General features: G+C 42.8%; 1 protein-coding gene across 2 annotated transcripts in view; it reads right to left on the reverse strand.

The window, feature by feature from the left end:
- Positions 1-14,546, reverse strand: part of olfm2a (olfactomedin 2a) — a 42,226-nt gene that overhangs the window by 7,015 nt on the left and 20,665 nt on the right. The window contains exons 1-2 of one of the 2 annotated variants that reach the window (XM_018705100.2): positions 13,738-14,265; positions 4,130-4,279 (exon numbers count right to left, since the gene is read on the reverse strand). In XM_018705100.2, the coding sequence (XP_018560616.1) occupies positions 4,130-4,279; positions 13,738-13,881 (294 nt within the window). In that variant the 5' untranslated portion in view covers positions 13,882-14,265. Of the gene's footprint in view, positions 1-4,129; positions 4,280-13,737; positions 14,266-14,546 lie in introns of those variants that run through there. The other variant, XM_018705101.2, reaches the window with a different exon arrangement.

The following is a 14,546-nucleotide window of genomic DNA, read 5'->3' on the forward strand; positions in this document are numbered from 1 at the left end:
TGTAATAGTTAAAAAAAGAATGCTTAGACTGAGTCATTTAAAACCCACTTGAAAAAATACATAATATATAAAAAACAGAATAAATAGGCAACAAGCAATGAGCACAAGCTAAAGAAGAAGGAACAAAAAAAGCAAGAATAACCCAGATGAAAGGTGAGGAGGTTGAGAAAACAGCACAGCTGCCAGAATCTATCAGGACAATACATAAAAAAGCACAACACATTCATACATTATGCAGTAAAAGTTAACAGGTTCCACTTTGGTGGTTAGTTGGAATATAAATACCCTATCTCCCACAGCTACCAAAATAAAGATAGTAGACCTACAGTATCGTTATGACAGTGTACACAAGTTAATAGATGGATATAAAATGTAATGGAAACAGAATAAGTCTCGTGGAGGAGCAAACATGCTGTCGAGTAGGTGTTTATTGAATCTCGGTTCTCAGTTTTGCAGCTATGTTCAATTTTTACTAAGTACTCAGTTTGCTCACTCTTTGACAGCCCACTCTGTAGCTGCATAACCAGCCTACTGTTTCATACACCCCCTCATCTCCTGCACGTTGCACTGAACTGAACTGAACTGGCCAGAAATCATCTGAACGTTGACAAATGTTACAGGGCTGTGGTGCATATAGGAGACGCACATGTACATATGTTCAACAACCCACACAACACAGACACCCGCCCACACAGACACACACAACTGAAACTCCAAGCACACAGAGAGATATTTATTCAAATCACTCCCGACAAAAACAAAAACAGTCCCAACTCTCAAAGGTCACAGTTTGGCATAAAGTCTGTTTTGCACCAAATGCCTTGCTTGCCTACTCTTTGACAGCCCACTCAATTACTTTGTGCCCAGCCTACTGTTTTCTATACCCAACTCATCTCCCACATGCTTCATCAACTGCCCAGCGAATATTTGGTCGGAAAATATTTTCTTCACCAATTAAAACTTATTTGACAGCCGTACAGATGGAGTAGTTGGAGGAACGTGTAAGAGTAAAATGTTCCACCAGCCTGGAGTCTAAACAAACGCCATGTCACCATCCTTCGAGGTTGCGATGGCAGTTGGGACTGCTCCATCCTCTGCGCTGTGATAACTGATCCACACACACAAACACATGTACTACACACCACGAATTTCACACTTTCTTCTGCTCACATAAGATGCCCCCCCACCCCCCACCCCAAACCCCCGCACTCCCCAGAATCCAATCAGTCACAGGTGTGTCTGCCTCATGTTCAGTGTAATGACTCACCCTGTACCGAAGCCTAAAGTGTGTTTGTGTGTATGCGTGCCTGATTGTGCCCTCCTATCTCATTTGATCTCATCTCAACGTAGTCAGTCAGACAGAGAGGTCAAAGGGAGATGAGGTGTTCAAAAGTCTACACGGCGAGCGCTCTCACACCACCGTCCTTCAGGGTCAGCTCTGGCTCTTTGTCTGGCTTTGCAGAGAGCCGAATAGAGGCTTTTGCTCACTACTTTACATTCTTTGAACAGAGGGCGGTTTTGACATTGTTAGCGTATCCTTGGCTTTCTGTGTCAGGGAGAGCCTGTCTGCTCAAATAATTCCCCCACATTCTCTGGTTCAAATGAGGATGTCTTAGCGGGCATGGTGCCATTATGTGCACATACACACAGACTCACACGTAGTCTTTTAACTTGTGGCTTTTACTGGTGTGCATCTCAAACAGGGCTGACCCCAGGTGTCCTCATTAGGCTGGGCTGTGGACTGTATTAGTCGGGGCAGCCTTTGGCTGCGATAACTGGTGTCTTACAAGCAATGTGAATATACAGAGGGCGCCCACGCTGTATAATACATCCAGTTTAACAATAAAACATATATTTCAATAGCTTATAATTTTAGTTTTTGTTTAGACTGTGTCAGAGAGGTGATGAGTTCATTCAGTGGTGATTTCTGATTTTCTTTATTTTGTTTATTGTATTGCATTGCAAGAGCTGACATGTAAAACAATGCAGCAACACAAACTGTACTCTCAAAAATGAGTCGATGTCTACAACTCTGACATAGATATAATAAGCATAAGCTTCACAAGGGTAGCATTTGTGGCATGGTTTCAGTGATACCTAAAGTTCATCTTTGAGAAACTGGCACTGTTTTCCTTTTTTTTTTCCTTTTTTTTTTTCTTTTTTTAAGAAAAAGGGGCAAATAAGATTAACCTGATATTCACCCATATTTCATGTCTTCACCCACCCAAAAGTTTTGTTTGTCTCTGCAAGAAGACACTGTTCACCACAGTTACTGTGAGTACAAGATCACCGTGCAGTGTTGACAGCTCTGAAAAGTCAGATTTTTGTGTGATTTTTTTTTTTTTTTTTCATAAATGTCATTTATTTCATTTAAGAGAAACACCGATATAGTGACTAGGTTTTTTTTTTTTTTTGCTTATTTTTTAACAAATGAGCTCCTGTATAATTGGACAGGTGTTAGTCTTACTGTATTTATCTGAGAATGAGGAAAACCATATGGGTTGCCACTTACTGTACTGTCAAGTGCTCTGTTAAACTCATTTGCCATGAGCTATATGAGCAGCACCAACGTTACACAAACTGTCACTGAGCACATAACATACTATAGTCCTGTATTTTTCTGCATACTTAAGAACATGCAGAAACAGTATTATTCATGTGTATACACAGTATATATAACAATTTCTATAGAGACATACAGTGCATAATGCATTCATGCACGCATCTAGGTTAACACAATCACTTTCTGTGAACAGCTTTATCAAGTTTGTCTGTTTCTCTCCCAGAGCACTCCTTCTCTGTTGGAATATGCTTCTTTTAAAGTGTGAATGAATGTGGATTTTGTCGGTATGAACGTGTGCTTGAAACAGCAGCAGACAGAGACTGTCAGGGGAAAAGGCAAGCTTCAATGAGAATGAATGCAATATGTGAATTCAGGTGTCTCATTGATCCATCGGGGCCTCACAGCCCATTCAGCATCTCAATTTACCACCACGTCTCCTCACAAGACCACATCAATGTCACCCCCCGCCTGTCTTGCCCACTTTCTTCTCCTTCTCTGCTCCCAGGCTTCCACTCACTCTGTGGATCCACCCTCTCATTCACCCATTTTCTGGTGCCCACAAAAAACTATTCTGCTGCGAATGAGCTGCAGAGCTGAGAACAGCGGCTCAGCTGCCCGGCGAAAGCTGGTCCACCAAGTCAATGAAAGCTATTAAACATGATTTCTCAGGTTTTTATTATTAAGTTTAGGAAAAGAGGATAAGGATGGATAAGGATGGAAAGACCCTGATGTAGTTCCTGCAAACTGCCAGTCAGTGCAGATCAGGAGTCAACAAGCAGCTGTGGATCACTTGTGAGCAGAGGTCCTCTCCTGTCTGCCCCCTCACCCCCGATCTGTGTGTGTTAAAGCACTAGACACTAACAGGAAATTACATTTGCATACACTACACTACACTGCACTGCAGGTCACCAACACTCTACTCCATGCAAATAACACATAGATTTATTGTCTGGTTGCTGTAGCACTATAAAAAAGGGTTTTGTGTGTGGACATGTTTTTATGACATTAAATGTATTTGCTCATTATACATGACATGAGTATGGAAAAAAGGATGTTTACTAATACTTTTCAGTAAGTGAAAGACAGAATGTCTGGGTAAATATTCAGTGCGACTGTACGCGGCATTTACTCTGTAACTATGCAAACAAAGCATTTGCTATCTTCACTAATTTGTGAAACAGTTTATTTTCTTAATTTTTATCTCATGGATTTATGTTTATAAAAGAAACATTATAAGGCTAAGGTTCAATGAATCCAATTTCATGGATAAGTTTAGGACATTTCTCTTATTAAGGCAATTTATGCTTCATTCACTTTAAGCAACTCAGCTGCTGCAAAAAGGAGAAGTTCAACCAACAATGGTCACAAGAAGTCTTCCAGTTGCCTTCATTTTTATCTGCATGACTGATCAACCATTGGGTGAAGGAAGTATAATGTTCACTTCAGCAGTCTGTACGTGACAGACTGTGCCAGACACAAGCTCAGTGCAGCGAGGCAGTTTGTTTGTGTGTCTGCGTGGGTAACAGTCGTGTCTCAAAGTGAGTGTGTTTTATTGACAGCTGTCACCTTCTCCATGAGCTGGCGAAGCTGCCTGCTGCGTGGGTCGCGGTTACACATGTTCTGGGCTGGTGCGACCACGGTGCAGATACACTTCCCATCTGCGTCCTGTGCCGAGCTGTAGATCTGCCAGCCCTCCTCTGGGCTCGGGTACAGAGCCTGCAGAAACATAGAGACATATATATATATGAGACCAAGAGAGGGAACGGTTTGCTTCTGTCTGCTGTTGTTTATCTATGTTGCTTCTAAGCAGGCTTTTCAAAATGCATGAGGGCAGACAAGATATTTTATTCTGCCAGCATGTATCAACAGTAATCTGAAAAGTGTTCCACCCTTATAAAACATTTCTAAACTAATAAGTTTATCTAATACTTGAAAGTGTTGTAGAGAGTGTTTGGAGGAAAAAAGACTCTTTAATGCATTCCATATCGTGATTAGTTGTGCCCATTCTGTCACCATAAGTTTGCAGCAGAGTCATAATTTCTCCATGGCATTCCCTCTCTCTCTTGCAACCCTGTCAAAAGTTACTCTTCCCCCAAAGGCAATTAATGGCAATTGATCCCTCCAAGTACTCACAATCACTTGCAGTCTAATTTTAGTAGTAACTGGAGAGCAACATAGAGAAAGTGAAGTCAGAGATTGACAGATGTAGCTCTCATAGCAGTGAAGACGCCGGACGACAGAGATGAAGGATAAAAGAGTCAGATATAAGATAGAGGCGAGGGAGAAAATAAACAACAATGGGTTCAGATTAAGATAAGACAAGAACATTTGCAGAAAATACACAAAGGGGTGAAAAACACAACAGCATGACGGAGATAGAGTAAGGGCTCGATGCTGAATGAAGAAAGACAAAGACAAATGGGAGGAAAATAGGGATTTCAAAGAAAAGAGAAAGAAGGAGGGATCAGGCCAAGCTGTGTGAAAGCCGAGCATCTAATAAGTTTGGACACAGGGAGGAAATGGAGCTGTTCGGGATCGATAATGCAGCCCGTTACCAGTGGAGGAGGGGCGAGGCTGAAACGATGGATGTCTCTCTCTCGCTAATCCAATCAAAAGTAGTGCTGTGCACTTGCAAGAGTGCAGGCATGTACACACAGTTTACGTGAAGGCCGAGCCAGGACGACCCGTTCATTCACACTGCATCTACACATCCTTGGCATATAAAGCAAAATGTAATGAGAGATGGAGCAGCCATTTTAGTGATGAAATTAAAGACCCATCCACATAAGTGGGAGGAAAAGGCTGGAAATAAAATCTCGTGGCTCGGCTCTGTGCCGCCCTCCTGCTTTCCTCTGAGCAGTGTGCTCTCGTCTCCTTGGGTCGGGGGGATCAGATTAAAATGTCTTGGGGGACAGAAGGACTGTGTGATTGGAGTGTAAAGTAGCAACCACCCTGCGAGCCAATGTGCTCACTGTCACATCTTGTCACTCCTGCCAATCCCTTGGCACTCCAACCCCCCCATTTTCCCCTTTTGTACTCGCTGCTTTTCCCTGTTTCTCCCTCAAACTCTCAGAAGGAGAAAAATAGTCCATATGAATTGTGGCAAACAGACTATAGCTACATGAGCAACTTAAACAGGCTGTAATGTCACCCAAGAGAATGGCTTTATACACGTCATTGTTTCATATTTTATATGTTCATTTATATTCAAGGTATATTAAGTAGATTACTATAATTTTAAAATTAATATATCTGAATTTAATTAAGCAAAGTAAAGAGTAATATTCTGCTCCAATTTCTATTCACACAGTATTACATATATACATTAGTAATATTTCAGTATGACCGAATGTCTACTGTTCCCATGAATGACTCACAGTGGACCTTATTGGCACTCTGGCTAAATTATCATTGCATTATTCTTAATATTGATGCATATTTGTGAGTCAGTGTGTGCTGCCAGTCCCTGCAAAGACTTGCATAGTTCTTTTTTTCTGTCAGTCAGCACCTTTCGAATCATTAGTCTTCCTTCTTTGAGGCAATCCAGCATCAGAAGGCTGTTAGGTGGAGAGACGACCGAGGTCTACTGAGGCCAGGGTTGGAGTTAAGACGAGACAAAAGAGGCAGCCTCCACAGCAGAACCTCCTCCAATTTCTTTCAACCACGTCTGACTGACTATTTCATTCTGCCTTTGCCTGGGGGGGAGATTCTCCTCCTCTGTCTGCTTTCCCTGCCCGCATCTCACTCACTGTCAGTACTCCTGATTTATTGCAGCATACGTGTGCAAGTGCTCATCTATGTTTAAGCCTTTCTGTATGTTTGCCTGTACATATATGTCGATGTACATGCAAGAACAGCACATATGAGTATGCTTGCTCATAGAGTATTTTCAAGAATTCTTACAGAATTTAATAATGCATGCATTTTGACATGCATTTAAAACTGCAGCTACACTACTCATCTACCCCCAGGAGGGTTTGTTTGGAGATCCCTGCAGCTGTAACATATGGAATGTATGCAGTGGCTGCTACAATAGCGTGAATGTGTGTAAGATAGTGGACCATGAGGCCACAGCAGGGCACGCCGGCTTCTCATTACAGTTGACATCCTGCGGTGTTAACAGGTGGAGGTTAGCTTGCCTCAAACTGCAGAATCCACTTAAGTTAGTCACTCTGAGGGTATGTGCAGCCTCCCGCCTTCAGTAAAATTACCTCATATCCATACATGTGGGGGTTGTCTGCCTACGCGCCAGATATTCACTTTTGCTTAAGAAAGATTCTTGCGAATGGATGCAGAAGTGTGCATCAATTTTTCATACTGCTATCAGCTTGAAAGGGAACCACAGCTGGTGTCACACTGACTTTTTCTTTTCTTTTTTTTTTCCTTGATATATCACATAGTGGGCACATATTGGGTAATAAGCAATAAGTTCAAAATTCAACCAAGTAATATCTGAGGCATGTCTGATCCATTATCTTAATACTTTTTTTTCTAACATGTTTAAACTCATGCTGTGCTTTTCTCAAGCCAGAGGGTTTTCACAGCAACACATCTTCTCTTCTCTTCATTAATGTTTCATAAATGCTGGGCTGAAATTAAGAGCTTATTTGAATCAGTTCCAATTTCATTACCACCCACCTATCCATTCTACACTAACTTCCCCATTCTCAGCACAGTGGCAGTTTAGAAAGCAGGAAGGGAAGAGGTAATTGTTAAATGCAAATTTGCTTTGTCCCTATATGCTTTGCCAGCCTGAGCCAGTTGCAGGGAAATCTATGTATCAGTGCACGTAAGCAACTGATCTCACAGGTTTTGGAACACTCGCTTATTTATGTAAATATGATTAAACCCTCTCTCTCTGCAGTGAGGAATAGGTCATTGACACTGGTTCATTTAACATGGTGTTGAAACCATGCAGCCTATCACATATCTCATTAGTGTGGGAAAAACAACTTCCTTAATATCTAATGTTATCCGGAATTATAATCAGGGTATGCAGAGTGAAATGGAGTATGCCTAATGTTAGCATATTGTAGGCAGGTCAGACCTTAGAGTGTTACGTTTGAGTAGTGATGATAACATAACCTGCACTGTCATCATCATGCTATCAGTGGCGGCTAGCTGGGAGCACTTCAGGTCTTAGGGATAATCCTTTCCTCCCAGATACAGACTGTGGTTTCAGGAGAGAAGAGGTGTTCAGTTCATGGTCCCAGAAAATTCATCCTTTAGATGCGAGGGATGAAATAGAATATGTAAGCGCCCGATTTGATGCTGTCGCAGTCATGGCTGCCATGCAAAAGCCCATTAAGGAAGAGGACAGCAGCAATGAAAACAACAGGAAACCGCAGAGGGCAAGAGAGATGAAAAATCAATTGGGCTTGCTCACTAAAGTGAAAATGACTCATTAAGATTTCTGGCTTGTCCCTGTTGAACAACCTACAGGTTCCCTCTGTCCCCATGACATCACATCTGACAGCCTGGGCCTGTGAAGCCCCCATCATCATCTGCTGGCATGCCTTCCAACCATGATCTCCCCATCCTCCCAATAGAAAACCGATTAAAGTGGGAGTTACTGATACACTGACGGGCAGAAGAGGAAGAGTTGTGGTTTGAGAAAGGCTGACAGGGAGAAGAGAGATGGCTCTAATTTCCTCCAGCTTAGTTCAAATGCTGCCCAGTTACAATGCTGAATGACAACCTCAGTTAAATCCCTGCTGAGAGAGGGGAAGAAGAGATGAGATGAGAGGGTGTGGTCATTACTAAGCTGAAAAGTAGTAACCAAATGCTATTCTATCATTTCTCCTCTGTGTCATGTACGCTGCAGAAAAAATAGATCTTATTCCCCAAATACATCAGCATCAGTTATTCACATGATGAGTTTAAGTGCGGTCTAGGGACAACCATTATGAAAACTAACTAACTAACAACTTGTGCCATTACCTGAGTGATCCTCTGTGGTGCAAAGAAAGTAAGAACTCTTGTGTTGTTAATGAATAACAAACTTCAGAGGGATTATCCAATTAGACATTTGAGCTTGTGGTATCACTGTCGAGAGTTGCAGGATGGACTTCCTCTGGCGTTTCATTAGCCCGACCCTGGAGCAGGCTGCTGTAAAGCCAGAGCTAAATGAGATCATAAATCTACAGCTCCCTACTTTATGAGCATGACGGGAAGTATATTATAACTTTCATAAGCAGCAGGCAGAAGGGGCAAACAGGCAGAGGCAGGCGCAAGTCCTGAGATATGGGAGAGATCTGACCACTACACAGTGAGCTGAATGCACCATCGCGATCTGAGAAACTGCAGTACTACAGAGGACGGACAGTGTAAGACTGAGATAAAGTTGTATGCAGGGAAAGAAAGAAGTATTTTGAGAATGTAAGGGGCATCAAGGTGAGATAGTCTGAGAGTCATGATAAAGTAAGAGGCACTTCCAGTGTAATCTCTTTCCTCTGTTTCCATCCCGTAATGCCAACTTAGTTTATCCGAGTTCTACAGCTTCACTTTCTCCTACTCTGTCTCTGCAGAATGATGATTTATGCCAGGCATTAACTTCTCTGAATGTTTGTCCCCAGCAAAGTAGAAACATCTGTCCCCACCACACAGTTCTATCTATACTATGGCCAGACAATCAGATCTCATTTTTCAAGTTTGCTGGGTACTAGCTGTAATTGACCCCACACATATAAAAATGCAAATACACACCCCCACTCTTGAAATAAGCAATCAGTCAGTCCTCAATGCACAGGCAGCTGCTGCTTCAAAATAAAACCCAATGAAGACTCCAAGTGAAGTCCCTGGTCTCTCCTGCTCCCAAGGAAAACCGATTACCACAATCAGCCCAGCACGGTTGCCAGTCAATAATATGACTCATAAACTCATCATGCTCCTCTCCCTGCTGCCTCCTTTTTGCTCCCCGCTGCCTCTCACTCTCTCCCACTCCATCACTCCCATGACTGCCACCCCTCCTGTGCGGTGTCCTGCTCACTTTCCATCTGCAGCTCTCTCGTTCCAACCCAGATCACACTTGAGTGACAGTGGGGTCGGGCAGATGTGTCAAGTGTTTTTTGAAGTGGGGGTGGGGGGTGGGGTGGGGTTTGGTAGGAGAACTCTTGGGAGAAGTGTGAGAAAATTAGCACTCACCAGTGCTCAGAGTTTACAAGTGGGGAGCTACAACTTTAGACTTTTTGGAGCAGGCTGCTAGCGCCTGTGCCAGGTGCCCTGGTGAAAAGCATTTGGTATCCACTCTGCTGTTAGACGGGTACAAGATAGCTCTATCACGGCTGGTGCTAAATAGAGGAGGGAGGCGAGAGTGGCAGGGTGGCTAGTGTGAGAAAAACACTGTATAAACTGTTAGAACACAGTCAGTGCTTCACTGGAGGAAAATATGGATTGCAGAAGTGTGTGAATTGTGAGATCATCAACCTGGCAAATGAACCATGTCAAAAGCCTGATTACTTGTCCAACTGTAGAGTCTGAGATCAATAATACTTGGTACACAGGCCATCACATAATTAGTTAATGTATCGAAACAATTTAAAATTATATTACAAGATTGGGTTTCTCTCAGAGTCTGGCTGTGCACGCTGCTTCACATTGACCAGGCAGTAGAGGACACCTGTCAGGGTCTGAACTCGAATAAATTTTGGTTTGAAGGCGTCACGATAAACATAAAAGCAAAGTGCTCAAATAAAAATCTGCAGCAGTGTTTAATCTTTAATCCATAGCCAAGAATCCATCTTTACAATCTGCTTTATTGGATTGCACAGTGGATGTGATAAAGTTTACAGTCCCACACTCTAACAGACAGAGGCTGGGTGACCTCAATCAGACTCTGAGCCCTGGCTCTTTGTACGCTGCCATTTGTTGTTCCATGCTCTCCCTTTTGATGGTGAGAATATTTTCTTCACTCTTCTGCCTGCGCGGCTTTCTCATTTTAGATATCAAAGGGAGAGTTACCGCACACATGCAGACACACACAGGCACACACACTTCTGTTCTGTCTTTCTATGTGGTATTATGCATTAAGTACTCTGTCCATTGAACGTGCTATCCAGACTGAGAGAAGCAGACAGTGGGCAAGTACAGTGCTTAAGTGGTTTATATTTTATTATTACTGTAAAGCAGAAATTTTCTATCTCTGCAGACTTTCTAATTTGACTGTAACTTATAGAGCACGGCAGTACTCTACTCTTGAACCGGTCTTGTTTTTATTAAATACCTTACTACTGGGAAAACGTGTTTGCAAGTATGATGGTTCTTCTCACTTCTATGCCAATGAAACACAGCTCAATTACTTTTTATGAATTTTCAAGGGCTGACCATACTCACATAAATTATATGTAAATACATTACAGATATTCAGCAATTGATGACTGATAATTTCTTCCAGCAACACTATGTTAAAAGACCATACAGGGTTACTTCTTCCACTTTAGGAAGGTCACTAAAACCTGACCACTGTTGGCATAGACCACTTACCTGTATAAAACTAATTTAGGCATTGATTATATAGAATATATTTCACAACTTTTAAAACCATTCGCTAAATCAGTCACTTTAACTGTCCCAGCACCTAGACTAAAGACTACAGGGGACAAGGTTGCTCTTAAAGCCTAAACTGTAAACGATTTCCTGCCAGTGCTGATGACTGTATCAGTGTATCCATGCCTCTATATGTACCTGGCTAGAAAAAACTTGGTAACTAACTGCAAAATGAATGCCAGATTTGCCTTTATTATGTATACCTTTTATTTATTCATGTTGTATTTTTAGACGCAGCACTTTTAGACACTGTTTTTGAAAAGTGTTATACAGGAACTATTTATAAATTCATGATGAGCATCTTATCAATCGTAAACGGTTATAAATAAGTGTATATGTGTACAGCCTGGCAGGTCTACAGCTTATCTTGGCTTGACCATACTGTATAGCCACACCAGTTCCATGCAAGTGTTAGAGTTCCAGGGCCTCTTCCGCTCATTAAGGAACATGTTTTTGCACTATCCAGATGTGTACAAGCACCCAGGCACTGTTGTGCTCAGTGGCATCGCAGTAAGACCCATAAAAACTCAGTCAGCTGTGTTCTTGGATCAGCTGGTAGAGAAAGACAGGCACAGAAAGCAATTGAAGCAGACTTTGAAAATCGCTCTGAGCCAAGAGAATATGGGACACGGCAATGCATGGGTGCCAGCATGGGGAGCAGCCATGCAATGGCCACTGGCACACTAGCACTAGAGTGTCACAAGACCATAGCTAGATTGTCTTTGATTAGAGCTCTAAACATTGTGTGAGTCATGACTGCTTCTGAGATCATCACAGGCAAATGTCTCATTAATAGTGATGGGACTTTGAGGCGAGGTTTTACATTAAAGTTTTATTCGCTGCCATTGTTTATGAGGGGAGATTATTCCTGTCTCAAAGTGAAGACATTTTCCATCACATCAGACTGTTATACTGTAATAATCCCTTACATCATCAAACTGGCTCATCAGTTTTGATGAAACTTTGATGAAATGAACTTCAATAGCAGTGATTTTCCTCTATTGGTTGTGAGTGAAGGTTGTCTCAAAGAAAATACCCACTCATAACTATGTATAATATTTTATTGTGTCCAGTCTTTTGAAATGCAAATAATAAAGCTTCCAGTCATATGTCTTGATTAGAATTATTCTGTCAACATTTTTTATTCCCCTTGACCCTGAACAGGATAAGGAGGTATAGAAAATAAATGGATAGCTTATCCAGGCCCTACCCCCCCAGGGAGAAGTGGGTGTTCAATAGGATTATAGAATTTAGTGGTGTAAATGATTCAAATATGCCTTATACTCTAACACTGTTACAGAGATTAGATTATGATTTTACATTGAACCATAGGAAAGATAAAAAGAAAAACAATTTAGAGGAAATTGCTTTTAGCAGGGTGCTTGACATTTTCACAAAGGTAACACTGTGCTAAGACGCCTTTTTCTCCAAAGAAAACCTTTCAACCTGACACCTCACTGCAACATTAAGGAGACATAAAGAGGTGGATTGATGTTTTAACGAAACCGTTATAAATTATAAAACTCTTCTTCAAACAGATGGACCTTCACCCCTGAGACGAGAATGCCTCAACATGCTCAGGGTACATATTTAAACACACAGTCATACACATGCACGTACACACACACACACACATACTCATGCACACAAACGCGTATCCAGATGGTCGCGAAATCTCTTGGGACATTCAATTTCGTTCAATCATTTCAAACAGACCAGGGCATTTGCTTAATGGGTAAGGTGCCATAAAAACACAGTCAGTATAGAGGCAAAGGCAATCATTAACCGCTGATGAACCAGAAAATGTGTAATTCATTCCTCTGTCTGATATTTCTCATTGTGAGTCGTTCCTCCCATTAGCACACTAAAACAGACAGACAGGCGCCACACACAACTTTTATATATATGTGTGTGTATGTGTACAAATAGCACTTGAATATAAAACTGGACCAAAACTGTTTTTTAGTTACAAAATGATACCAATACCCTCTCTATACATGTTAAATAAAACATACTCAAAACTCCAACATTGTCTCAACCTCCCTGTCTTCTCCATCACCTCTGAATCTGAGCACCATCCCTCCCACCCTGGAGGTGACTGACAGATGGGATCAGCCTGAACATCACTCAGAACAGCTCTCTACCTCCCATCACCCTGGCAAAAACATATGATTTGCCACGGCTGTCCACACTGCATCCTCCGCCTCTCACCATCACTCACAGTCACAAGCCCACAGTTCAGCATCATCATGCTTTAATGTGACTCTCACACCAACACGTGCATCATTCACGCTTGGTTGAAACATTGCTCTCACATGCATGTCTACCTCCATCATCTCTCTCTTATTAATACAAGATATCCCCTGAGACAGAATCTCGCAGTCCCACTCCCATCTGTACATCCCTCTCTGAAACCCCTCTGCTCTTTCTGTAGTTAAATAGACTCACAGACATACTAACTAACATCTCAGTGTCTTCCTCTTTCTTCACTTTCTCCCTCCGTCTTCTGCAGTGTCACTCTCTTTCATCTGTCACATTCTCTTTTTCTTTCATACATTCACAATGAGAACGTGCACGGACAAATTCAGTGCAAACACACACACAAAAAAAGCAGAGGAAGTCATACGCACGCTGACAATCCTCTCCGAGGTGCCCCCTCTGGAGATGGTGGTCCCGTTGAGTCCCACCAGAGAGGGCAGAGTCTGAGACATCCAGTTGGTCACCATGGCCATGGTGCTGAGCACCGCCCCAATCTTTAGCATAGGGACGCTCATGTTTGCTTCCTGTGGGGCCCCCCGGTGCAAACGGCCCTACAGCCAGCCCTGCCCTGCCCTGCCCTGGACCTCAGCTCTGGTCAACCCCGCTCTGCTCCAGACAGCCTAGGCAGTGAAGCAGCCAGTCAGCCTCTGCCTCAGTCCGAGTAGCAGCAGAGCCCCCAGAGCTGGTAAAGCACAGTTACCAGACTCACACACCACTGGCTCAGTCAAGGGGACAGCCAGAGACCGGTTAGAGGAGAGCAGCTCACATCCAACAGCATCACGCTGGAATCTTCCCTCTCAGAGTGACTGCCTCAGCCTCACCCCCTCCCTCTCTCTCATTCTCTTTCCATCTCTCTCACTTCCTCACTCTCCCCTTATCTCTCCCTTTCTCTCTCTCTCTCTCCCCGCTCTCTTCCTCAAGATGCAGAGCTGCGCATTGGCTGCCTCTGTGTCTCATCCCCTCCCAATCAGCCTCTGCTCTGTTCTTGCCAGTCCTGTTTTGCATGCATGTATCCATTCTTTTCCTCTCTTTTTCTCTGACATTTGGCTGTTCTTTTATCACCCACATATTAGTGTGTTTGCGCACACATTTCTGAGGCATGGAGATCAGAGGGAGGCTGATTCAGACGGCTGATCTGTGCTCTGTGTGATGTGACATGTGTGTGCCAAGAGCATCCCAG

Source organism: Lates calcarifer, linkage group LG11 (assembly GCF_001640805.2).
Source record: "Lates calcarifer isolate ASB-BC8 linkage group LG11, TLL_Latcal_v3, whole genome shotgun sequence".
Classification (NCBI taxonomy): Eukaryota; Metazoa; Chordata; class Actinopteri; family Centropomidae; genus Lates; species Lates calcarifer.